Below are 25,489 nucleotides of genomic sequence, written 5' to 3'. Positions count from 1 at the left end.
ACGTAGTGTCATATCATGTAAAAGGCTGGCTCCCCTTTAAAAATTTTTGGTTCAAAAATGGGCTGCGCGTTGTGGTCTCGATATGAGTTGGTCCATATTTAAAAGACTTCTTTAAATCTTTGAAGTAAAACTGTTAATTTATAGTTTTCTAATCTGAAAGTATGCAGAATTACTCCAATACTCATTAAAAAGGGAGCAAGTAAGACTTGGCAGGGAATAGATCAGGGAAAAGTAGGAAAGAACAAAAATAAGTCCCTGAAAGCAAACAAAACTTTTAATGTTGTTGTCGTAATCTGCAGTCTGAAGACTAGTTTGATGCAGATCTCCATGTTCAAAAATGGTTCAAATGGCTCTGAGCACTATGGGACTTAACTTCTCAGGTCATCAGATCTCCATGTTACTCTATACTGTACAAGACTCTTCATCTCTGCGCAACTACTGAAACCTGTAAGGGACATTTAAATAAAAACGAGACGGATGGAAAAAAATTAAGTAACAATTTATTATTTCAAAAGTATTCACCATAGCTGTTAATGCATTTATCCCACTTTGAGACCAGGTGGTCAGTCCCTTCATGGAAAAAATGTACTTACCTCCGGAACCATGATTGCACCGGGGCGTGCACCGAGGCGTCCGAAGCAACTGGACGGCCATGAATGTCTTCCTTCAGGGCTCCAAAAATGTAGACATCGCATGGGGAGGGATCGGGACTATATGCAGATTGTGTAAGGGCTTCCCAGCAAAACTTTTTCAGAGTACTAGAAACAACCTTGGCAACATATAAACGATCGTTTTTCCCTCGCTCCTTTCTAGAGTGGAACAGGAAGGGAAATGATGAGTAGTGGTACAACACACCCTCCGCCACTTACCGTATCGCGGCTTGCGGCGTATGTCTGTAGATGTAGAACATTTGAGCTGCCATGAAGACATTGAAGTTTCGTCTCACAGTAGGATAAATGTATGGAGATTACTTTTGAAATAACAATACTTACTTTCTTCTCCATCTGTTTCGATTTCATTTCACTGTCCTTTATATATGCTTTTAGACCTGATTACTTTATTTAAGCCGAGGTCTATCGAGGTCAGCTTCTGCCAGTTTCTCTATTCTTCTGTAAATACGAATGTTGGAACTTAAATAGTGGCAACTACATATTTACAACCGATACAAAAGAGTTACATGTTTGCACCTGTTACTGTCCTTCAAAGTAGTCACCAGCGTTGTGTAGAGCCCGTTGCCAGCGCTGTGGAAGACGTAGTATACCGTTAGTAGAGCCTATCCTCTTGATGGTGCGAATGGAATGGTCTAAAGCTATGGAGGTTCTCGTGTACGACTGTGATGGTGTTATGCTAACGCATTACGTTCCTCCACGGCAGACCGCCAATGCACAGTATTACTGTTCGTATTTGGAGCATCACTTGCGACCAGCCTTGCGAATGAAGCTGCGACACTTTCTGCGCAACCTACCCATCATTTTGCACGACAATATGTGGGTGCATACAGCGCAAGCTGTGGCTGCTCTGTGCAGTGATGGGACTGGGAAGTACTGTACCATCCACCATACTCCCTTGTGACTTTGATTCGCTCCAGAACTATTCCAGAGAATCGACAGGCAGTAGACCGCTCCATTCGCACCATCAACAGAATAGGCTCTGCTAACGGTATACTACGCCTTCCACATCACCGGTAACGGGTTCTAAACAACGCTGGTGACTACTTTGAAGGACAGTAACAGGTGCAAACATGTAACTGTTTTGTATGGGTTGTAAATATGTAGTTGCCACCATTTAAGTTCCAACCCTCGTAACTCGAGTCCGTGTTTTGCAGCCATGACATTTTAAACTTAGTTTGGTAACATTCAAACCTGTCAGCACCTCTTTAGCAACTGGAATTATTACATTCTTGCACAGAAGACGGAATAAATTTTTTCATGGCTGACTCTCCCGGAACATTAATAATTCTTAGTGAATATCGTAAACTCCAGAGGTATCGCTTCCACTTAAGTCTTTCAGTGCTCTGTTACGTTCTTCTCGCAGTATCATACACTCTAAGAAAAGAATTGAGGACGCGCCACTAAGGAATTAGCCGAATGGGACGGAAATCGCTAGATGCGATGTTCTTGTACAGTCAAGCAAATGATTACAGTTTCAGAAACAGTGGGTGATTTATTCAAGAGAATGAGCTTCACAAATTGAGCAAGTCAATAACGCATTGGTCCACCTCTGGTACTTCAGAAAAACAGTTATTCGGCTTGGAACTGACTGACAGAGTTGCAGGATGTTTTCCTGAGGGATATAGATCAACTTCTGTCCAATTGGCGCGTTAGATTGTCAAAATTCCGAGCTGGTTCGAGAGTCCTGGCCAGAATGTTGCAAACGTTCTGAATTGAGGAGAAATCAGGTGGCCTCGCTTGCCAGGGTAGATCTGGCCAGCCCGAAGACAAGCAGTAGAAACTCTCGACGTGTGCGGGCGGGCATTATCTTGCTGAAATGTAAGCCACGAATGGCTTGCCACGAAGGGCAACAAAACGAGGCGTACAATATCTTCGACGTACCGCCGTGGTGTAAGGATGCCGCGGATCACAATCAAAGGTGATCTACTATAAAATGAAATGGAACCCAGACCATCGCTTTTGGTTGTCGGACTGTATGGTGGGAATCAGGCTGGTACCCACCGCTGTCCGAGGCGTCCCTAGATACGTCTATGCAGGTCACTGGGGCTGAGTTCGAAGCGGGACTCTTCACTGAAGACAAACGACCTGACAGCCAGGAGTGATGGTCTGGGGTACCATTTTCATTTCAAAGCAGGCCTCCTTTGGTAGTCATCCGTTGCAACCTTACACCACAGCGGTACGTCGACGATATTCTACGCCTCGTTTTTTCGCCCTTCATGCAAGCTATCCTGGGCTTACAAGTCAGCAAGATAATACCCACCCGCACACCGCGAGAGTTTCTACTGCTTCTTTTCGTGCTTGGCAGACCCTATCCTGGAAAGCAAGGTCACCAGGTCTCTCCCCAATTCAAAACCTTCGTTGTTGGCAGGACCCTCGAACTAGCTCGGGATTTTGATATAACCTCGGCCAGCAAGGTCACCACCGGAGGTCTCCCCATTTGATAACGTTTGTAGAATTAGGGCAGGACCCTCCAATCAGCTCGGGATTTTGACGATCTCACACATCAATTGGACAGAAGTTGGCATGATATCCCTCAGGAAGACATTCAGAACTCTGTCAATCATAGCGAAGCCGAATAACTGGTTGCATGAGGGTCAGAGGTTGGCCAATGAGTTATTGATTTCTCACTGTGAAACTCTTTCTCTTGAATAAATCATCAATTTTTAGTGAAACTGTAATCATTTGTTTGTCTGTACACGTACATCATATCTACCGATTTCCATCCCTTTCAGATAGTTTCGCCGGCCGGAGTGGCCGAGCGGCTCTAGTCGCTTCAGTCTGGAACCGCGCAACCGCTACGTTCTACATCTACATCCATACTCCGCAAGCCACCTGACGGTGTTTGGCGGAGTGTTCGCAGGTTCGAATCCTGCCTCGGGCATGGATGTGTGTGATGTCCTTAGGTTAGTTAGGTTTATGTAGTTCTAAGTTCTAGGGGACTGATGACCTCAGAAGTTAAGTCCAATAGTGCTCAGAGCCATTTGAACCACATAATTTCTTCATCGTGCGTAGATTTTTGTTTTCTATTTTTTTCCCTCTTCTTAGAGCGTATCTCTTCTTCGTCTACTTCCTCTTCGCTCTTTGTAATAATATCCTCATGTTTGTTTCCCTTAAACAGATCCTAAATATATTCCTTCCACATTTCAGGTTTCTCTTCTTTGCTTAGTACTTGCTTCCTTTACGAGGTCTTGATATTCATTCTCTTTTCTCCAAAGATCTGTTTAATTTTCCTATAGGAGGCATCTATGAACGCTTCCACAGCCATGAGTTTACCCTATAGCCATGTTTATAGCCTTTCTTCTTCGTATGTCAAATTATTTTTCAGACGTCTGTCATCCTTTTCGTCTGCTTCATTTTTATATTTTCTTCTTTCGTCAGTTAAATTCAATGTCTCCTGTGTTATCCAGAATTCCTTCTACGCCTTATCTGTCTACGAAAGTGGTCCTCTGCTGCCTTACCTATTTCATCTCCCAAAGCTACCCACTCGTCTTGTACTTTATTCCTTTTCCTGTTTCAGTCCAACGTTGCCTAATATTTGGTCTGAAACTTTCAACATCTGATTCCTTCCGTTTATCCAGGGCTCATCTCCTTAATTTAACTTTGAATGTACCTCGCAAAATCTTGCAAAGTTTGAGCAGAAACCATGACCTTACTCCAGCGAAAATAGTAGCCATTATGATAGGAAGAAACATTTATTTGGATACAGGTATTGGGGAGAAGTTAGTTTCTTATTTTCTAGTTCTGGAACGAAAGTTCTTAATGTGCGCTATGTGTGGCTTGCCTCTCATAGTCTATCAACTGTCAGTTATTAATGATCTTCAGATGTCTTTAAAAGAGAATAAAGAAAGAGAGCTTATGTAGATACTTTTCTCAAATAACCAAACGGGACAACACTTGCACATCTTTTGTCAAAGTTTGTGGAACATCCTCTGCTGGAGCATCACGCTTCCCCAAGGAATATTTGGTACTTTTTCAAACAGTTAAAAATATCTATGACAAAAACAACTTCCTTGTTGCATGAATTTTTAATGTGTATGAAATTAGACAATATATTACTCAAAGTTAAGGTAACAACCAAATAGTTCCTCTAACTTCTGCAGAGAGAGAGGTTTCAGAATAATTAATTGCAGAATTCAGAAAACTGATTTGTGGAGTATTTTACGCATATTGTTGTCATGCACTATAATTTTAAAGGAAATGCTTTTTTTCTCTGCTGCTAATTAGCCTAGATAGCAGTAGAAGTTGAGGATAAATCGTACGCGTATTTATATCCGTCTTTCAAAAATTAACAGTTTATCCTCTCACAGTGAAAATTAAAGGTAGGCTGTTTCAACGTTGTTTCAATGCCGTACCATTAACCAAACCTAATGCAGATAAATTTTTGCAAACTGTGACTAGCAAGTCTCGAACAGTAGATGACCACAGGAAGGTGTCAGCCCGTATTTGGAGCCTCATCTTACGTAATTATCTCTCTCCTAAACTCTGGAGGCCTTTGAGAAGGTATAGCTTACTCACCCAGTAGTATTCCATTTAGGACATTCAATATAATCTTCCAATGTCATTATATGTTGAAAATGTGAGCGCTTCCGGGAAGAGATAATATGATACGATTTTTTAAAGAAATTCAACTGTTACACAGAGACGTGACAGTTTAGTAGCAAAAATGTGGCCGCAAGACCAGCTTAAGGAGACATGGGTTGAAACGTATATTACGACAGTGCAAACGGTTTGGCTATTGAACAATCCATCTTTTTTTTTCAGTGGCCTACAGCCTACGAAGTTACATATGATTGCAAGATTCAGTCTATTTAAACATAACAAATTATAGAGCTGTCAACTGATTTTTCTAGCTGTTGTCAAGTGGAGTTCCTGCATAGTCAGCGAATATTACACTCTAAAAAAATCAGTGTTGTCTTTGGTAGATCGTTTGTGAACCCCAGTGATGGTAGGATTTCAAACACTGAATATACACTGAATAGCCAAAGAGACTGGTATAGGCATGCGTATTCAAATACGGAGATATGTAAACGAGCAGAATGCGCCGCTGCGGTGGGCAACGCCTGTATTAGACAAGTGTCTGGCGCAGTTGTTAGATCGGTTATTGCTGCTTCAGTGGCAGGTTTAAATTTAAGTGAGTTTGAACGTGGTGTTATAATCGGCGCACGAGTGATGGGACACAGCATCTCCGAGGTAACGATGAAGCGGGGATTTTCCCGTGCGACCATTTCACGAGTGTACCGGTAAACCATCAAATCTCCGACGTCGCTGCGGACGGAAAAAGATGCTGAAAGAACGCGACCAACGACGACTGAAAAGAGTCGTTCAACGTGACAGAAAAGCAAGCCTTCCGCAAATTGCTGCAGATTTCAATGCTGGGCCATCAACAAGTGTCAGGATGCGAACCATTTAACGAAACATCATCGATGTGGGCTTTCGGAGCCGAAGACCCACCTCTGATGACTGCACGACACAAAGCTTTACGCCTCGCCTGGGTCCCTCAATACCGGTATTGGACTGTTGAGTCTCGTTTCAAATTGTATCGAGCGGATGGACGTGTACAGATATGGAGACATGAATCCATGGACCCTGCATGTCAGCAGGCGACTGTTAAAGCTAATGGAGGCTGTGTAATGGTGTAGGGCTTAAGCAACCTTTACAGATCTGGCACCATCAACCTGCGTAATCGTCATCTGTGGATCACAGACAAATCTCGGGGAATAGTTGAGGCGTCTTATCAGCATCGGTTCAGCATTAATGTGTGGCCACGCATTCTTGGCAACCACATACTTGACCGGTTATTATTCCGCAACGCGCGGAATGTACCTCGATTACGTGCTTGAGAATGAGCCTTTGGCAATACGACTGGTTATGTGGTTTCTGCGATTTACACTTCCGCATTACAGTTCCCCGACACCTCAACAACATTTCCCCCGGACGTTGGACAGGACTCGGAGGCCCTGTAACATGGCCTGCTAGGTCACGAGAGTTGAAATACCTGTATTTTTATTTCTGGGGACATCTCAAACACGTTGCGTAGGCTGAACCAGTACCTCATGAGCAGACCCTTCAGCACCACGTACACGACGCCTGTGAAGCCGTGCGAAAGGCTGCGGCAGTCCATGAAACCAAGTGTGAACGCGTGCATTGCATCCCGTGTAGGCCACTTTGAACGTATGTTGTGACGTGGACGCGATGCATCTCTGTGCTGCGTTCCGAGACGACTTGTCATTGCACGCACACCGCCCATTTCCGGACATATATTCGTAAGACCTCTTTTACTCCATTTCCAGTCAGGAATTCGTCCCTACAGTTTGTCGGTTTTACGCTACTGGCCATTAAATTTGCTACACCAAGAAGAAATGCAGATGATAAACGGATATTCACTGGACAAATATATTATACTAGGACTGACATCTGATTACATTTTCACGCAATTTGGGTGCATAGATCCTGAGAAATCAGTACCCAGAACAACGCCTAGGCATTGAGTCAAACAGAGCTTGGATGGCGTGTACAGGTACAGCTGCCCATGCAGCTTCAACACAATACCACATTTCATCAAGAAAAGTGACTGGCGTATTGTGACGAGCCAGTTTCTCGGCCACCGTTGAGCAGACGTTTTCAGTTGATGAAAGATCTGGAGAATGTGCTGGCCAGGGCAGCAGTCGAACATTTTCTGTATCCAGAAAGGCCCGTACAGGACCTGCAACATGCGGTCGTGCATTATCCTGCTGAAATGTAGGGTTTCGCAGGGATCCAATGAAGGGTAGAGCCACGGGTCGTTAACACATTTGAAATGTAACGTCCACTGTTCGAAGTGCCATCAATGCTAACAAGAGGTGACAGAGACGTGTAAGCAATGGCACCCCATACCATCACGCCGGGTGATTCATCAGTATGGCGATGACGAATACGCGCTTCCAATGTGCGTTCACCGCGATGTCGCCAAACACGGATACGACCATCATGATGATGTAAACAGAACCTGGATTCATTCGAAAAAATGACGTTTTGCCATTCGTGCACCCAGGTTCGTCGCTGAGTACACCATCGCAGGCGCTCCTGTCTGTGATGCAGCGACAAGGGTAACCGCAGCCATGGTCTCCGAGCTGATAGTCCATGCTGCTGAAAACGTCGTCGAACTGTTCGTGCAGATGGTTGTTGTCTTGCAAACGTCCCCATCTGTTGACTCAGAGATCGAGACGTGGCTGCACGATCCGTTACAGTCATGCGGATAAGATGCCTGTCATCACGACTGCTAGAGATACGAGGGCGTTGGGATCCAGCACGGCGTTCCGTATTACCCTCCTGAACCCACCGATTCCATATTCTGCTAACAGTCATTCGATCTCGACCATCGCGAGCAGCAATGTCGTGATACGATAAACCGCAATCGCGATAGGCTTCAACCCGATCTTTATCAAAGTCGGAAACGTCATGGTACGCATTTCGTCTCCTTGCAGGAGGCATCACAACAACGTTTCACCAGGCAACGCCGGTCAACTGCTGTTTGTGTATGAGAAATCGGTTGGAAACTTTCCTGATGTCAGCACGTTGTAGGTGTCGCTACCGGCGCCTGCCTTGTGTGAATGCTCTGAAAAGCTACTCATTTGCATATCACAGCGTCTTCTTCCTGTCGGTTAAATTTTTCGTTTGTAGCACCTCATCTTCGTGGTGTAGCAATTTTAATGGCCATTAGTGTATTAATGTTCGCTCCATAGAAATGATAACTGTTGAAACAAGATGTTTCAATCATCAGTTGGCTTCGCTGATTCCACGTTTCTTACCTCAGAATATCGAGAGGGGTATTTCCCGTTTCATTTCAGTTGTTGCGCGCTCGAGCTGAATTTGCCTGTATACTAGCACAGTGGACGTAGCTACTAAACCTGCCATTTCATAAAAGCATCCACTCAGAGAGCAACACGAGCGAACTGTCGTGACTGATGACACGCCTTGGGAAAGCTCCCTGGGAGAAAACGCTCCCGTTTCGTGTCCTACGGACTCCGGCGCAATTTTAGCGCGTCGTGACCCAGCACGTCGCTCTATACACGAAAGCGTCGCAGGCTCTTGCGAGACCAGCGGCGGCGGTTTTGTGGGAACGCGTCGCAGCGTCCCCCGACTCGGCAGCGTTCGTCCCACTGCTGTTACGACAGAACGGAGGAGGGAATCTGTAATGCCAGCCGTTACTAATTAACCAGGTTTCACCTTTATTTGTGGTCCGAAGAGGGGACCGGGACTGTGTGAGCAAATCCTACTGACATTCACGCACACCTCAGGGGCTACTTGGTTGTGTCTCACAACACGCTCCACCGCTTCCATAATCGTGAAACCATAATTGTCCGCTCAATATATAATCGATTCGACGCAACCCGAACGCAGAACGCTTTTAAATTCGTTATCATATTAATCTAACGTCATCATTTCGTAATTTATCACGCGTTTGTATAATTTAATGTTATTACTCGTACAGAAGAGGGCTGGAGTGTTGAAGGACTGGGAAAGGGATAAAAAGGAAAAGTTGCAGAGAAGTGGGAGGGTGGATGCGTGAAGGAGTGAAATTAATTACTACTACCAGAACGATCCGCAGAGTACCCGACTGCAGTATTTTGCGTCAGTCATTCACGGTTATCATACTGAATGGCGAGACGTAACCAGTAGGTTGTTTTACATTTTTCCGCACGCTTTCCAAATGATTTCTCGTCATCTTCTATTACAGTTTCATTTCACCTTCGAACGCAACATAACGTAATATGATTTTATTACCGTGTCACATTTAGGGAACAGCACCCATGTATGTGGACTTACTGTTCAGTTTGCTCCGTTAACAGCAGCGCTGGGTGACAGTGAACCTCAAATCCACGATAAAGGAATGGAAAATTAAATCCTAATGCCCAGTCGAAATTAATGTCAATAGAACGGGAACACTAGCACACATACACTATGTGATCAAAAATGTCCGGACACACAAAAAACATACGTTTTTCATATTAGGTGCATTTTGCTGCCACGTACTGCCAGGCACTTCATATCAGCGACCTCAGTAGTCATTAGACATCGTGAGAGAGCACAATGGGACGCTCCGCAGAACTCACGGACTTCGAACGTGGTCAGGTGATTGGGTGTCACTTGTGTCATACATCAGTAAGCTAGATTTTCAGACTCCTAAACATCCCTAGGTCCACTGTTTCCGATGTGATTGTGAAGTGGAAACGTGAAGGGACACGGACAGCACAAAAGCCTACAGGCCGACATCGTCTGTTGACTGACAGAGACCGCCGGCAGTTGAAGAGGGTCGTAATGTGTAATAGGCAGACGTCTATCCAGGGTATCAGACAGGAATTCTAAACTGCATCAGGCTCCACTGCAAGTACTATGACAGTTAGGTGGGAGGTGAGAAAACATGGATTTCATGGTCGAGCGACTGCTCATGAGCCACATATCACGCCGGTAAATGGCAAACGATGCCTCGCTTGAAGTAAGGAGCGTAAACATTGGACAGTGGAAAAACGTTGTGTGGAGTGACGAATCACAGTACACAATGTGGCAGTCCGGTGGCATGGTGTGGGTATTGCGAATGCCCGGTGAACGTCATCTGCCAGCGTGTGTAGTGCCAACAGTAAAATTCGGAGGCGGTTGTGTTATGATGTGGTTGTGTTTTTCATGCACCCCTTTTTGTTTTGCGCGGCACTATCACAGCACAGGCCTACATTGATGTTCTAAGCACCTTCTTGCTTCCCACTGTTGAAGAGCAATTCGGGGATGGCGATTACATCTTTCAGCACGGTCGAGCACCTGTTCATAATGCACGGCGTGTGGCGGAGTGGTTACACGACAATAACATCCCTGTAATGGACTGGCCTGCACAACACATTCTAATGAGTACTGAACTTACGACCTCGCACTCAAGGGGCTCCTTGCGAGGCTTGTGCCAATCAAATGGTTCAAATGGCTCTGAGCACTAGGGGACTTAACATCTGTGGTCCTCAGTCCCCTAAAAGTTAGAACTGCGTAAACCTAACTAACCTAGGGACATCACACACATCCATGCCCCAGTCAGGATTCTAACGTACGACCGTGTGCCAGTCGTCCTCATCTCACAGCCGATGGCGTTAGTCATCTGTGAGTTACCGAGTATTATTTAACTGCCAAATAAAGGCAACGGTTAAACACCAAATATGAGAGCTGTAACAAGTCATGTATAAAACGGATATAAAACACTAATCGCATTAAAAATTGTGGGTAACCCATTTACAGATATGGGCCAAAATAAAAGATACATAACATAAAAATTACGTGTTGTAGTGCTGAGACGTATAAATGCTTAAAGGAACCCAAGTGGAAACAACAATCGTCAAAGATGGATGTAAATATTAACTGGTGGTACAAATACAAGGTCGTATAAAAATTAAAAAGATTTAAACCGAAATAAACTTGACGTAAAAGAGATCAGGAGGAGCACGGAAGAATACAGATAGTACATACAGCGGTTTCAATACGGTAGGAATTCTCTGATATTGGGACTAAGTATGCTCCTCCTTCCAATGGACAGTGTATATTTACGAAGGCAATTCCAAAAATAACCTACACGTTACTACGGCAGGCCAAGTAACTCTTACTGAATGCTACACGTCACGACAAAGTTATACAGATATATGACACTGTTTTTCAACATGGTTATCAAATCTCTGACAACAGCGTACGGAACAATTCGAGAGCCTCTGATTGCACGTCGTCGTCGTTGGAGAATCTCTTTTGCTCCAGATGTTTCTTCATCTTGCCAATGGAAATCGCCTGATGTCAGATCTGGACTTTATAGCGGATCAGCATCACCAACCTCTTTGTGGACTTGATCAAATTGTCGACATAATTTCCCTAGGGTTGGACACAACATTGCATTTGTTCCATATACCCCTAGAATTTCACCGTGAATCTCTGTGCAACTTAGAGATTTTGCTTACAAGTATCGTACTGTCCCGCGTTCTTCAGCTTTGTACTTAGTTTTCAGTTGTCACGCCAATCCATTCCACAATGTGATGCGCCGGTCATCCGCACCGCAGCAAAACAATGCGTGCAGGAAACCTGGAAGATGGTCTCTCTTCTTTTGTTCCGCAATAGTCTTAGCGCTGGAAGACGTATGTAACGTACTTTCTGAAGTCTGCACGTATGTATATGATCAGCCGCCTCACTTTGAACTTCTAACCTACTCTTTTTGTTCAGCAAACTTCCATGGTGATATTGTTACGGTCTGCGTAAATGATTCTCAATACCTTGAAAACGTACGAAACAGTGCTGCATCATCGTTGTACGGCATAACAATTCGCAATGCAACACATTTTTTTCTGATAGCAGGTTGATTTTATTCAGCATTCCAATACAATATATTGTTGCCCATCGTTCTGGCTACAACACCTTATTTTTCAACATAATCTCCACTCTATGCGCCAGCCTTAGGCCACCTTGCTGGAACGGCTTGTACGCGCGTATGATTTCACACTACTGGTCGACGGCTGAGCCAACGTCTTGCTACATTAATAGCTTCCTCATCATCCACTTACTGCTTCCCGTGGCGTGCATCCTTCATTGGGCCAGATAGACGGAAATCGGAGGGTGCGAGATTCAAGCTGTGTGGTGGATGACCGAGAACAGTCCAATGAAGTTTTCTTGAGGTCCTCTCGGGTGCGCAGACTTGTGTGAGGCGTCATGTTGTCATCGAGAAGGCGAAGTTTGTCCGCGTTTTTGTGACGACGAACACGCTGAAGTCGTTTCTTCAATTTCCTGAGGGTAGCGTAGTACACTTCACAGTTGATTGTTGCACCATGCGGGAGGACGTCAAATAGAGTAAGCCATTCAGCATCCTAAAAGATCGTCGCCATGAATTTGCCGGCTGAAGGCGCGGCTTTGAACTGTTTCTTCAGTGGAGGGTCGCACAGTAGATTGCCGTTTTGATTCCGGTTCGAGTTGACGAACCCATGTTTCTTTGTCTGTGGCGATGTTCGACCAAAAGTCTGTCACGATCATCCTCTTTATGCTCTTCTATTAGGCTGCGAGGAACCCAGCGGGTAGATACCTTTGAGTAACCTAACTGGTGGACAAGCATGTCGGCACTAACAACACAGACGTCCAGTCGTGCAACGAGGTTTTTGATTGTGACGCGTCGATCACCGCTAGTGACAATGTCCCAACATTCCAACATAGCTGGAGTGACCATTATGTGACGCCGGCTTGCATTCGGGAGATGGGACAGGTTTGCGCGACCTTGTTACGATGGTGACAGACGCCTTGCTCAACGACTCTCGGTGTTTTCGTTTATTGTCAGCTCTCCGTAGACATTCTGCAAGCGCCTATGGAGATCTGCTGTGCTCTGGTTTTGCGCGAAAGAAAACTCGGTGACACCTCCATCACAGACACCATTTTGAAAGCTCCGCCACATGTCGTAACTTCATGAAACAATAGGGGCTGAAGCTTGAATATACCACAATGTCCCGCAAAAAATTGTGCATTTTTTCAAGCGAAACTGGTCAAAGAAAACAAAAAGTGTTGCATTACTTATTGAACACCCATCGTACTTGTAAAATTCTTTCTTCTAATCTTTTGCTCCTCTTTGTGGTTTTATCGATGTTTATCATTGGGTAAGTATATCTAGACGTATGTTTCGCGTCTGGAGAAGGGAGATCCAGGATCGTAAATTTGGTTTTGCGACAATACTACAATTATTTTTTGTGAAGCTTTTTCTTTTGATTATTTCCGTCATTTAGGGTAATAGTTCGTTTGGGAAGAGCACATCTTCTGTTACAAAAACATTTCTATGTAAAAAATGTATCTTAACTCCACATTCGCGGTCAGCATCACGCGTTTCTCAACAAGAATTGCTTAAAATTGGCCAAAAAGACAAAGAGATCTTGAATGGATTTTACTGTACAACGATGTTGTTTAAACTCGACTCCAACAAGCAAAGAAAATGTTATATATAATTAACACTTTTGATAACTGAGATTATAAATGTTCCACACTGAAGAGCCAAAGAAACTGGTACACCTGCCTAGCATCGTGTAGGACCCCCGCGAGCACGCAGAAGTGACGCAACACGACGTGGTATGGACTCGACTAATGTCTGAAGTACTGCTGGAGGCAACTGACACAATGAATCCTGCGGGTTGTCCATAAATCCGTAAGAATACGAGGAGGTGGAGGTCTTTCCCGAAAAGCACGTTGCAAGGCATCCCAAGTATGCTCAACAATGTTGCATCGTCCTGCTGGAATTGGTCAAGTCGGTCGGAATGCACATGGACATGAATGGATGCAGATGGTCACACAAGATGCTTACGTACGTGTCGTCTGTCAGTGTTGTATCTAGATGTATAAAGGGTCCCATATCTCTCCAACTGCACAAGCCCCACACCATTACAGAGCCTCCACCAGCTTGAACAGTACGCTGCTGACATGCAGGGTCCTTGGATTCATGAGGTTGTCTTCATACCCGTACACGTCCATCTGCTCGATACGATTTCAAACGAGACGTGTCTGATCAGGCAACGTGTTTACAGCCTTTACAGCCATCAACAGTCCAGCGTCGGTGTTGACGTAAAGCTTTGTGTCGTGCAGTCATCAAGGGTACACGAGTGGGCCTTCGCCTCCGAAAGCCCATGTCGATGATGTTTCGTTGAATGGTGCGTACTCTGACACTTATTGACGGCCCAGCATTGAAATCTGCAGCAAATTGCGAAAGGGTTGCACTACAGTCATGTTGAGCGACTGTTTTTAGTCGTCGTTGGTCCCGTTCTTGCAGGATATTTTTCCGGAGCGGTGTCGGAGATTTGATTTTTACCAGATTCGTGATACTCATGGTACACTCTGAAATGGTCGTACGGGAAAATCCCCACTTCATCGCTAACTCGGAGATGCTGTGTCCCATCGCTCCTGCGGAGACTATAACACCACCGTTCAGACTCACTAAAATCTTGATAACCTTCCATTGTAGCAGCAGTAACTTATCTAACAACTACGCCAGACCCTTGTTGTCTTATGCGGGTGTTTCCGATCGAAGCACCGTATTTTGCCTGTTTCCATATCTCTGTATTTGAATTCGCATGCCTATACCAGTTTCTTTGGTGCTTCACTGTATGTTTAACACATTTTTAGCATTACACTGTTTTGTCTGAAACGACTTTTCGTTACATTTTTTACATTGTAATGTGATCAATTTATTCTTTACCGTACATAAATGAGAATCATTAGTTCGTATTGTTATTGGTCTGGGTGGTGACTTTAATGAATGTTTCGAGTCGTATACTGAAAATAAAATTGTTTACCGATGACCAGCTCCATTACAAGGTGAGTAGCAGATAGTACGGCACGCTGCGGCACAGTGAGGTATATGGATGTTGTGGACAAGCCCCTACCACGCCGTAGCGGAGAAGCGAGGCAACTGTCCCCCAATTGAAGCAGGGATGAATCCTAGTACTGGGGTTGTGATTTGAAGTGTATGAGACGCAACAAGAGCAAATTGAAGCACAAATTAAACACATGTTTGTTTAAAAAAAAATACTGAGTATTCGAGTCTATTTTAAAAGTATACTTAAATGAATAAAATTTCCTAATTTCCGAAATATGTCTGCATAGAGTCGCGAAATTTAAGAATGTAAGGCTCTTAAAAGAGCGAGTTTACATCGAGTTATTTGCATTAGATAATTACATAAAACTTTTAAAGTAGCAGAGAGTATGATTATTATTTAATTCACGTAATTTTCCTGTCGGGTCCTGTTTGCTTTTTGCTGACTATTGTGTACATTCTGCACGCTTACCTTTGTTTAGCACAGTATTGTCTACACTCGAATTTTGGTATGATTAATGGTAATAATCCATATAACTTTAAATACCGTAGGAATTTCATTCGCACATTAGTTTTTAACACTAACAGCACCTCTGAAAGTGATTGAGTTTGCAACAATTGATCAAATATTTGACCATTTACAAAGTATAATCACCACCTGACAACACATGTTAAGTATCTAAACGCAATTATTCGACCTACCTCTGCTTCATACTTAATATATATTCGATTAAAAATCTAAATACCTATCATGTTCATGGCTTTGGAGGTTTCCTTGCCTTGGTAACCTGGAAAAGGTTACACTGACAGTATTTCCACACTATTTAACCTAGGCCTATATTGCACGATTTCCAGGACACTATACCTTTTTCAAATGAGTTGGAAATCCAGATACTGTCGGTATAGCACGTCCTTCAGCTGACGCCTATTTACATAATTTTCCATGTAACAACTCTCTTCAAAATGAAGAGAGCACAGCAAATGATTTGCTGTCGGTTGGAGGTTCTCTCTCCGAGTAACAACTATCCATTTCAGATTTAGAAAATCATTTGTAAGGGGAAACCTAAACAAAAACAAACGCTCGTGATGTATTATTTCCCCATGAAAATACTATATACAAGTAATAGAAAGTAACAAACAACCAGAAATGACTGACCTGTGAAATGTAACATTGTTTCCGTCTTCGTCTTTGCTTCCATTCTTACTGTTACAATTAAAAGTAGCAACGAACGAACCATTCTTACGCACTGTTTCCCTGCAGCTGGCGGCTTCTGCCACGTTCAATATGGGAACGCGACACTAGCGCCAATGCGCGGTCTAGTTTTTATTTAGTAAGTGTATGGTTGCGGCTGTGTTGCAGGACGGCTGGCGCCCGGTGGCTGGCAGCACGGAGCAGCCGCGCTACAGCACGCAGGCCGTGGGCCACCCCGTGCTGGACAAGCTGAGGGCGCACCTCGAGGACGCCGAGCGCCGCAAGGTGGCCACCACGCCCACGCCCAGCGTGCTCGCCTCCTTCAGGTACGTCCGCTCTACTCCCGCTCTCGTCATAACGTACAGTCTCAGGTCAAGACCACCCGGGTGCCTCATGGTAACACGTTAGCGTAGGGCGGATGGACAGTGGCGACACTTCTGGGGGAATTCAAGAGAGTAGAGTGGGGCGTTCACAGTTCTGCCTTCAGCGCAAGAGGGGGATTGCGGTCCTCCGAGGTACAACCAAGTGAACTACTTGCCATTTCATACAAATATGGCACGTCTTCCGAAGTACTGTTTTTCTTCACATAAACTGAAAAACCGGTCGGATTATGATGTTATGATGGAAATTGTAGTTATTCAACAATAAAACTGTTTGGAATATTATTTGTTTGCTATACTTCCTATAGATTTATTTACGTTATGAATCATTTAATTCCAATCAATTCCAAAAGGTACGTCCGCCTGGTTGGCTGAGTGGTAACCTGCCACGCAAGTCGTCCAATAGGACGTCTCCTAAAATAAGACTTACAACCCGGTGAGCGAACACTCCTGGGTGGGACCTCCAGGGCATCAATGCCACACGATCATTTCATTTTTCCAAAAGTTACATATGCAAAAATAAAATAAAGATGCAGTATCCCTATAGGAATCGAATACGGAATCTCCGCTCGTGAACCAGATGTCTTCATCATTTTTTCCCTTCACTTTTTTCATTATTGTTCTCGGCTTTCGGTCTGGGAGGACGTCTCATGACACCTAGTCAAGTTCATCTTTGAATCCCTCACTCAGGTTTCTTTATTTTGATTTATTTATTTATTAACGTTACAGAAGCCAGCCAGCTCTCTGACCGAACGCACTGAACTACCGTGCCGGCTGTCGCTCGCCTAGCGTCACTTTCGCTGAAGCATGTTTATCTTGATGTGTGTATAAGCGACAGTCGTAAAAGTTTGTTTTCTTGATTTTTCAGAAAGCAGAAAAATACTCAGTTTACAATTACCTACCGATCCAGTTAATTTTGAATCGATTTAGTGTCATGAACTTTAAGCGGGTTTTCTCAAAATATGGGAGCAAGTGAGCCAAAATATCTTACAGTCCTTTCGTTTTGTTCAAACACAAACGACCTCTCGAAAATGAACCGAATATGTAGGCCGTGTCTGACGTCCTTCCCTTGTAAGCCATCCGGACACAGTAGGGACACAGTGGTCAGCGCAAACTTCACGAATAATGAGGATAATGGGCAGGGGCGTTAGGTCAGCAATGTGTGGATAAATTGAGAATTTGGGTCTCGTGGGAGACGTCGTAGGATAGTTCGTGACCGGAGGGTGCAGCTGACAGTGTATCTGCCTACTTAGCAGGAAGCCCTGGTTCGAAACCCGGTGCAGCACAGATTTTTAACTTTCCCCATTGATCTGTATTAACGCCCACTAACAGCTAGATGTCGTTAATTCCTTTGTGTCTCGATTAGTAATGTCTGCAGGATAGAGAAATACTTTATTAACATTCTTCATCCTTCTTATTAGTGACTACACTTTTATTTTTCAACGTTACCACCCTGGCGACAATCGCATTCCTTCCAGCAAGAGTACAGTTTCTTAATACCGTCATTGTAGAATGTCTGATTTTGTTGATTAACCCGCAACCTCACCTCTGCCTGCGTAGCTTCATCACTATCGAAGTGAAGTCCTCGAAGGCGTTCTTTAAGTTCTGGAAACAGAAAAAAAATCGGAGGTGCGAAGCCGGTACTGTATGGAGGAAGATCGACGACAGTAAACCCAAGGCGTCGGATTGTTGCAGATTTCGCGGCGCTCGTATCTGGTTTGGTATTGTCATGCTGAAGGAAAGGGTGCTCGATGTATGAACGAAAGTTTCTGGAGTTATAATCTCGATTACAGCACGCTGTTTCTCACTCACCGATATAATTACGTCACGCACCACCTTGTTAGAGGTTACAGTTCGGAGCCCTCCAGCAGCAGAGGGTTGCAGCTTGCGTCGCCGAAGTGGCAAAGTCGACAGAGTAATATTGTTAAGATGTAATACCAGAAACCAATTATGAGAGCTCGACCGGCTAGCCGCGCGGTCTAACGCGCTCCTTCCCGAGTGGGAAGGCGTGCCGGTGCCCAGCACGAATCCGCTCGGGAGATTAGTGTCGACGTCCGGTGTGCCGGCCAGCCTGTGGATGGTATTTAAGGCGGTTTTCCATCTGCATCGGCGAATGCGGGCAGGTTCCCCTACTCCGCCTCAGTTGCATTATGTCGGCGATTGCTGCGCAAACACTGTCTCCACGTACGCATACACCATAATTATTCTACCACGCAAGCATTTGGAGCTACAGTCGTCTGGTAGGAGACGTTCCCAGGGGAGTCCACTGGGGGCCGAATCGCACAATAACCCTGGGTTCGGTGTGGGGCGGCGGTGGGGTGGGTGGAATGCTGTGGCCTGTTCTGGGGTTGTGAACCACTGAGGGCTACGGCGGGACGAAGGCTCTCCGTCGTTTCTAGGTCCTCGGTTAAACACAATATTGAGAACGGAAAAAAAATCGGAGGCATTACTTGGCAGCACGCTCTTGTATCTGTGACCGCATGCATAATGACACGGTCGGAGAGTTTGAGAGGACGGAATGAGTGCTGTAGCTTCAGTTAGTTAGTTAACCTTACACTGGATATCTGAACGATTTTTTATCGAAATAATGAGGAACGAGTCATTTTACAGGACTTTTTTGCTCTTGTGTTGTAGGCATATACATCACTGTTTGTTCCAAATTGTGATCGATTATTTACGATGGATTTCACTAGCGACAATATGTATTGTGATGGCACAGTTAAAATGCGTAACTCTTTGAAGAGGTATCTACATGACATCCACGTTGTAGACATGACATTATTTGTACTGCTCGCTTTTGTGTAATCCATATTTTCTTCATAAGTGGTGAGTTACCCCAGAAAATAATGCTGTACGACATTATTGAGTGTAAATGTGAAAAATATGTCAGGAGTTTGATACGTTTATTACCAAAATCAGCAATTATAAGCTGAACTAAATTGTTTGAGAAGCTCATTAATTTGTTTCTTCCGGTTCAAAGTTTCAACTATGTACACCCAGAAATTTGGGGTATTCTAGCCTATTTACTCACTCCTGCTAATGTGCTACATGTGTCTCTGTTTATTGTACAGAACTGAATACAGTATGTTCTTTCAAAAAATAAAATAAAATAAAATAAAAAAAAGGCGGAGTCCATTTTCAGACAACCATTTAATAATTCAATGGAAAATATTATTTACTAACTCTTCTGTTGCTTTCTCTCTAATGGGATTTATAATAACACTAGTATCGTCTGAAAAAAAGTAGAAATTTTGCTTGTTGGGTGGTAAGTAGGTCATTCACATGTATAAAGAATAGGAGTGGACCCAAAACTAAACCCTGTGGGACTCCATTTGTGATTTATCCACAGTTACTACCTTCCTACCTTTCTGAGATTACCAGAATTATTCAACACAGCCTTTTGCACTCTATTTGTCAAGTACGATTCAAACCAACTGTGTGAAGCAGTCTTTGGGTTTACTCTGAAGAGGGCCGAACTGTATACGGCAGAAATATGAGAAGAAGTGGAATTTATACGACTGAACACCCGAAATTTAATGGATCAATCTAGATATGTTTGTTAAAATGTACTGGGGCCTAGCTATCTTCTTATTCCGTTCCATTACGAGTGCTGAGGTGGTGTCCGTGTTGCAGTGCGGTGGGCCCTCGGCGCGACCAGAACGCGGGCTTCTCGGGCCGCCTGGTGCCGCCGCCGCGCGACCAGCCGCCCCCCGCCGCCTTCCCCGAGGACAGCCGCGACCTGTCGGCGGCGCAGCAGACGCACCCCGGGCCCTACTACCTGCACTCGCTGCTGCCGCCCCCGCGCGCCTCCGACTTCCTGCTCGAGGGGCCCGGCGCGGGCTCCGCCTCCTCCTACATCAGCTTCCCGCCCTTCTCCAGCGACGCGTACTTTGGCGGCAGTAAGCAGCAGGCGACGCAGCAGCTCCAGTTCTTCCCCCAGCAGCCGCAGGCCCAACCGCAGACACAGGCACAGCAGGACGCCTTCAGCAGTCTACCTCAGCGACAGACGTATTACCAGCAGCAGCAGCAGCAGCAGCCGCAACAGTACCAGCAGCAGCAACCACAGCAGCAGCCGGACTACGTGCTGTCGACGCAGCACCGTCAGCACCCGGCCGCAGTCTCGTCGCAGTACACCAGCCACCAGGCGATTGCCGCCGCCTCACCAGGTGCGTCTCAAATAGGGGGTGGGAATCACCACAGACACAATACATTACAATACCTAATACGGTGCAGGAAAACCGTCGCTTTCAAAACAGCTTCCAGTTGTCTCAGAATGCTTATGCTCTGTCGTTGTCACACCACAAAGAAGAAGGCATATAAGGCGGACCACCGCTGATGGGACTGAAAAATGTCAATAAACGACATCACTTGTCTAGCACGATGCACTGAATCATGCGAATACTCTGTCTCTTACGAAAATTTATGGGATCGAGGTATTGGATTGGATTGGAGTGTTTGGGGTAAGAGACCAAACAGCGAGGTCATCGGTCTCATCGGATTAGGGAAGGATGGGGAAGGAAGTCGACCGTGCCCTTTCAAAGGAACCATCCCGGCATTTGCCTGGAGCGATTTAGGGAAATCACGAAAAACCTAAATCAGGATGGCCGGACGCGGGATTGAACCGTCGTCCTCCCGAATGCGAGTCCATTGTGCTAACCACTGTGCCACCTCGCTCGGTGATCGACGTATTATTTTCTGTAAAATGTTGAGTCTATGATCAAACTAAACATTACTACTTTATTTATTCAGGCACTTCAGAAAAATCCATATTCCTAATTTACGATGTCAATTTTCCCTGCGCTATGAGTCTGCATTCGTTGTATGCGCTAGACTCACTGGAAATATATATATATATATATATATATATATATATATATATATATATATATATATATATATATATATTAAAAAAAACAAAACACGAAAAATGACGCTGCTTCCCTCGACCATCAGACAGCGTCGACAACGACGTAACGACGTTAATATACGTAATTTAATACACTGCTGACCATTAAAACAGCAAAATCACGAAGGCGGCAAGCAATAAACGTCCTATTCACGTGAATTATATTACGTGCTTGGATATGCAAGTTTAGCGCAACTGCGCGAAGTATACTGCGCAATAGAATTAAACGATCAGTTTTCTTGAAACCCCTTAATTCCCACTCATTGCGACGCTTAAGTTTGAAATTTCTATCAAACGAGTATACAACCTTCCTCTGCGATGGTTGAAACGTGTGGCGCCCCGCGACGTTACCCTTCGGCTCGGCGACGCTACATACAGTACGGTGCCGACACAAACGAAAAAAAAGGCAGAGCTCAGAAGTTCCTGTGAAAGGTGATTTAATGACGTCACACTGGCACCAAATTTCACCACAACTAAACCCAACGCCAAAATGAACGTTTCACACGATGACAAGGTCGGCACAACCACCCTTACTCACATTTCACCCCTCTTTTTGACCCCTCTTAGATGGAGGTTAGAATTACGAAGCACAGCGTTGAAATAACGCTATTTTCTTATGAGTGGGCGGGGAAAACGTTACAGTCATACCATCATTCGGAATCGGCACGAAAACGCCTCAGGGGGTGGCATAAAGGACTTCAATGAAACCATTCCCTTTCCCGGGGCGTTGATTCCCACACATCTCACTGTCTTCAACGAGAGTTCGCAGTGTAATGAGCAGCAGGAGCACGCTTTGCATTAGTTTCGGGTCATTCAGGCCAAGCCCGGTTCGGCGTCCCATTTGGTATACGGCACGATTACCACTGGTACTCATATCCTGTAATTCAGACGGCAGGCGTTGCATTTGTAATGTGTTCAGGCAGCGGATTTTTCAATTTTCGAGGTCTCCATGATATTTCATTTCAACAAGATAACGCAAGCCCGCATGTTTCCCGTTCTGTCCTGATCCACAATACCTCTGGTCGTGGGTTGCAGACAGACTGTTACGTCACTACTCGCCAGTCAGAGCAGGTGCTGATCTCTGGCGTAGAACTGAAGCAGCGTGGAATGACGTACCTGTATCTGCCATCGAAACCCAGTTCTACTCGATTGACAGCCGGAATGGAGCCTTTGTTTCTGCCATAATTATCAACTATACTATATGATCAAAAGTATCCGGACTCCCACAAAAACATACATTTTTCATATTAGGTGCATTGTGCTGCCACCTACTGCCGAGCACTTCATATCAGCGACCTCAGTGGTCATTAGACATCGTGAGAGAGCAGAATGGGACGCTCCGCGGAACTCACGGACTTGGAACGTGGTCAGCTGATTGGGTGTCACTTGTGTCATAAGTCTGTAAGCGAGATTTCCACACTCCTAAGCATCCCTAGGTCCACTGTTTCCGATGTGATAGTGAAGTGGAAACGTGAAGGGACACGTACAGCACAAAAGCGTACAGGCTGACCTCGTCTGTTGACTTACAGAGACCGCCGACAGTTGAAGAGTGTCGTAATGTGTAATAGGCAGACTTCTACCAGACCATCACACAGGAATTCCAAACTGTATCAGGATTCACTGCAAGTAATGTGACAGTTAGGCGGGGGGTGAGAAAACTTGCATTTCATGGTCGAGCGGCTGCTCATAAGCAACACATCACGCCGGTAAATGGCCTCGCTTGGTGTAAGGAGCGTAAACATTGTACGATTGAACAGTGGAAAAAGGTTGATTGGAGTGACGAATCACGGTAAGCAACGTGGCGATTCGGTGGCAGAGTGAGCGTATGGCGAATGCCCGGTGAATGTCATCTGCCAGAGTGTGTAGCGCCAACAGTAAAATTCGGAGGCGGTGGTATTATGGTGTGGTAGTTTTTTTCTTGGAAAGGGGCTTGCACCCGTTGTTGTTTTGCGTGGCACTATCACACCACAGGCCTACATTGATGTTTTAAGCACCTTCTTGCTTCCCCTTGTTGAAGAGCAATTTGGGGATGGCGATTGCGTCTTTCAACACCATCGAGCACCTTCACGGCCTGTAGCGGAGTGGTTACACGGCAGTAACATCCCTGTAACGGACTGGCCTGCACAGAGTCCTGACCTGAATTCTGTAGAACGCCTTGGGATGTTTTGGAACGCTGACTTTGTACCAGGCCTTACCGACCGATATCGATATCTCTCCTTAGTGCAGCCCTCCCTGAAGAATGGGCTGCCATTCCCCAAGGAACCTTGAAGCACCTGATCGAACGTAAGCATGGGAGAGTGGAAGCTGTCATCAAGGCTAAGGGTGGGCCAACACCAGCATTACCGATGGAGGGCGCCACGAACTTGTAAGTCATTTTCAGCCAGGTGTCCGGATATTTTGATCGCATAGTGTGTATGCATTCCCCCAAATCACATAAAAGTTAATCAAGCAGTCTTCCTAGAATTAAGAGTCCAGGCAATACATAAAATTTTATTATTTGCTATCACGCTTGATGCTGCAGTTTTAATCATCACCAATGGATTTACGGAATCATGTTGATACCAAAATTTACCGTGAATTTGCGTAAATAACATACCAGTAACCAACTCAGTCTAACGAATATGTCATGCTAGTGGAATATGCCTGCCAGATCGAGACTCGAAACAGGACCCTCAGGTTTTTGTGAGCAGTCACTTCAGCCATTAGGCATTTCCACACAGGTGCTACTCTTCTAGGCTTTCTTTCACGCATCGAAAGTATAGGGCCTTTCACGTGATGACGTGCGCTAGCACCGTTCCTCGCCATTGCGGTAAGATTGTTCCATTTCTAGCTTCTAATATTGCATGTACGACCAGAACGAATAAATGAAAATGAAAAGTAAGCAAATAATTACCTCGTTTGTCACTGTCGAAACTGGAAAAAATTTGGAAACTAGTGATAAGATCCTATGATTCCAAACTGCTGAGGTCATCGGTCACTAAGCTTACACACTACATAACCTGACTTAAATTAACTAACGCTAAGGACAACACACACACCTATACACCTATGCCCGAGAAAGGACTCGAACCTCCGACGGTGACGGCGGGAGGGGAAGGGGGGGGGGGGGAGGAGCCGCGTGAACCGTGACAAGGAGCCCGAGACCGCACGGCGTCAAAACTGGGTTCAATCCTGATGTGACCACACCGAAGCAGACGACACTTGAACATGTATGTGTGGGTGTTGGGGCTTATGGGCGCTCAACATCGAGATCATCAGCGCCCTGACACACATTAAAAGGAACGAATGTGGACAGACCTAATAAAACTGAAAAACACACTCAAAGAAAGCAGGAAAAGAAGGAAAATACTACATAAGAAAGTAAAACCGAAGGAAAGGGAAAACATAGCAACAAGAATGCCACTCAAAATTGTCATTGGCTGGCCACTTACATAAAATATGGGCGAGCTTGTCACACAGTGAGCAAATTAAAATCCTCTCCCTAAAATCTTTGTAAAAACATTTGACATAGCACAGAACTTTAAAACTTTAACGACATTCGTCCGAGTGTTGCTTAAAAGAGATGGCAGGTCCGCTGGCAAGTCAGCCGCGGCCCGCTGGTCAGAAAAAAAACACAATCCAATAAAACGTGGCGCACAGTGACCTGAACGCCACAAGCACCACAAATTGGAGGGTCCTCCCGCCGGAGCAGGAAGCCATGCGTCATAGGGCTGTGGCCCATTCGAAGCCAAGTGAGGAGAACCTCGACCCGTCGATGGGGCTGAAAGGAAGTACACCACACACGCGTTGTGGGCTTGAATATACGGAGCTTATTGTCAGTCACTTCCAGCCACTCATCCTCCCACCGACGCATGACTCGTGAGCTCAACAGCGAGGTGAGTGCGTGCAGGGGGATAGCACACTGAGATACTTGTGGGGCGAGACACGCCTCCTTGGCTGCGAGATCTGCCCTTTCATTCCCAGCAATGCCGACATGCCCCGGAACCCAGCAGAAAGCTACAACCTTCCCCA

At 45.2% G+C, this 25,489-nt stretch overlaps 1 protein-coding gene across 1 annotated transcript in view; it reads left to right on the top strand.

Annotated features, from left to right (window-relative positions):
* Nucleotides 1–25,489, top strand: part of LOC126188545 (mucin-5AC-like) — a 129,708-nt gene that overhangs the window by 64,631 nt on the left and 39,588 nt on the right. Inside the window, exons 3-4 of the mRNA XM_049930145.1 lie at nucleotides 16,361–16,518; nucleotides 20,206–20,610. Coding sequence (XP_049786102.1) covers nucleotides 16,361–16,518; nucleotides 20,206–20,610 — 563 coding nt within the window. The remainder of the gene's footprint in view (nucleotides 1–16,360; nucleotides 16,519–20,205; nucleotides 20,611–25,489) is intronic.

The sequence above is a fragment of the Schistocerca cancellata genome, chromosome 5 (assembly GCF_023864275.1).
Source record: "Schistocerca cancellata isolate TAMUIC-IGC-003103 chromosome 5, iqSchCanc2.1, whole genome shotgun sequence".
Classification (NCBI taxonomy): Eukaryota; Metazoa; Arthropoda; class Insecta; order Orthoptera; family Acrididae; genus Schistocerca; species Schistocerca cancellata.
The sequence above is the reverse complement of the archived record's forward strand: the minus strand, read 5'-3'. Positions and strand labels throughout refer to the sequence as shown.